The sequence below is a fragment of the Urtica dioica genome, chromosome 9 (assembly GCF_054948205.1).
Source record: "Urtica dioica subsp. dioica isolate 48M chromosome 9, U.dioica_male_clone48M_v1_H2, whole genome shotgun sequence".
NCBI lineage: Eukaryota > Viridiplantae > Streptophyta > Magnoliopsida > Rosales > Urticaceae > Urtica > Urtica dioica.
Genome location: NC_142764.1, coordinates 6,835,314 through 6,836,582, shown reverse-complemented (window position 1 = coordinate 6,836,582; position 1,269 = coordinate 6,835,314). Strand labels below are relative to the sequence as shown.

Genomic DNA, 1,269 nt, shown 5'->3' with positions numbered 1-1,269 from the left:
GATGTGTCATGAGCCACGATTGTTCACTAGGTGCACTCCGTTACGCCACTGTAGTGGGACGGACTGTGGCTATTGGTGGATTACCGTGGAATATAAAAACTGGGTTCTTTTCTTTAGTATTTTATCCCGTGCTTAGTTGTATTATGTTTTTATTTTCCTAAATCTTATTGATAGCTTGTTTCTTTTCATATTGCTAATATATATATGCTTTTATATTTTAGTAGTCATGTCGAACCCTATTATGGCCCTGTTGTCGAAAGATGTCCTGACTGGTGAGAACTTCCCGAAATGGAAGTCTAACCTGAATATTGTGCTGGTGAGTGAAAGCATTCGCTTTATCCTCACTGAAGAGAGACCTCCTTTTCCGACATCAAATTCATCCCGCTCACAGAAGGATGATTTTGACAGGTGGACTGTGGGTAGCAACAAAGCCATAGCCTACATGCTAGCGAGTATATCTGATGTGTTGCGAACAAAGTTGGAAGGTAAGGAGACCGCTGTGGAGATCTTTGACTCGCTGCATGAAATGTTTGGGATGCAGAGCGAGCAAGCCCGTATTGAACTCACCCGTAAGTGCACTAGCACTAGGATGATTGCGGTAACTCATGTGAGGGATCATGTCATGAAAATGTCTAATTACTTCACAGAAGCTGAACTCCATGGGGCTTTGATGGATGAAGTCACTCAGGTGGGAATTATCCCGAATTCCCTTTCGAGTGATTTCATACAGTTCATGTCGAACTATATCATGAATAAGTTGACGTATGGACTTCCTCAGCTATTGAATGAGTTACAGACTTTCGAGTCTATCACTCGTCAAGGAAAGAACAAAGGATCAGCTCTATATGCTGACGAAAGTTCTTTGCCGAAATCCAAGAAGAACATGTCTTCTGGAGTTGGGTCATCAAAGGCACGTCCTAGTACTTCGAAGGTGAAAGCTCCTACTAACAAGGAAATGAGAAACTTCAAGAAAAGTGGAAAAGGAAAAGAGAAGAAGCGTGAAATGGTGGACAAATGCCACCACTGTAACACTGAAGGTCACTGGAAGAGGAACTGTCCTTTATACAAAGCCGAGCTTGAAAAGAACAAGAAGAATGCTGGTAATGTACCAAAAAATTCATGATACCTAAAATTGTTTTTAAGGATAATTATTCATGAGCATACTTCTATTCTCGTTGCAGAATAGATCCAGAGGAACACGATGATGTTGGTGAGCTTGCTGAACAATGTCGAATTCAAGTCCGAATCATTGAGAAGCTCATGCTCTAG

The 1,269-nt window shown here is 41.4% G+C and overlaps 1 protein-coding gene across 1 annotated transcript; it reads left to right on the top strand.

Annotated features, from left to right (window-relative positions):
- Window positions 1–241: 241 nt before the first annotated feature.
- LOC149384739 (uncharacterized) lies at window positions 242–1,269 on the top strand. The gene is made up of 2 exons (XM_089626147.1): window positions 242–528; window positions 1,182–1,269. Exons 1-2 carry the CDS (start codon window positions 242–244, stop codon window positions 1,267–1,269), a joined length of 375 nt encoding a protein of 124 aa, XP_089482273.1.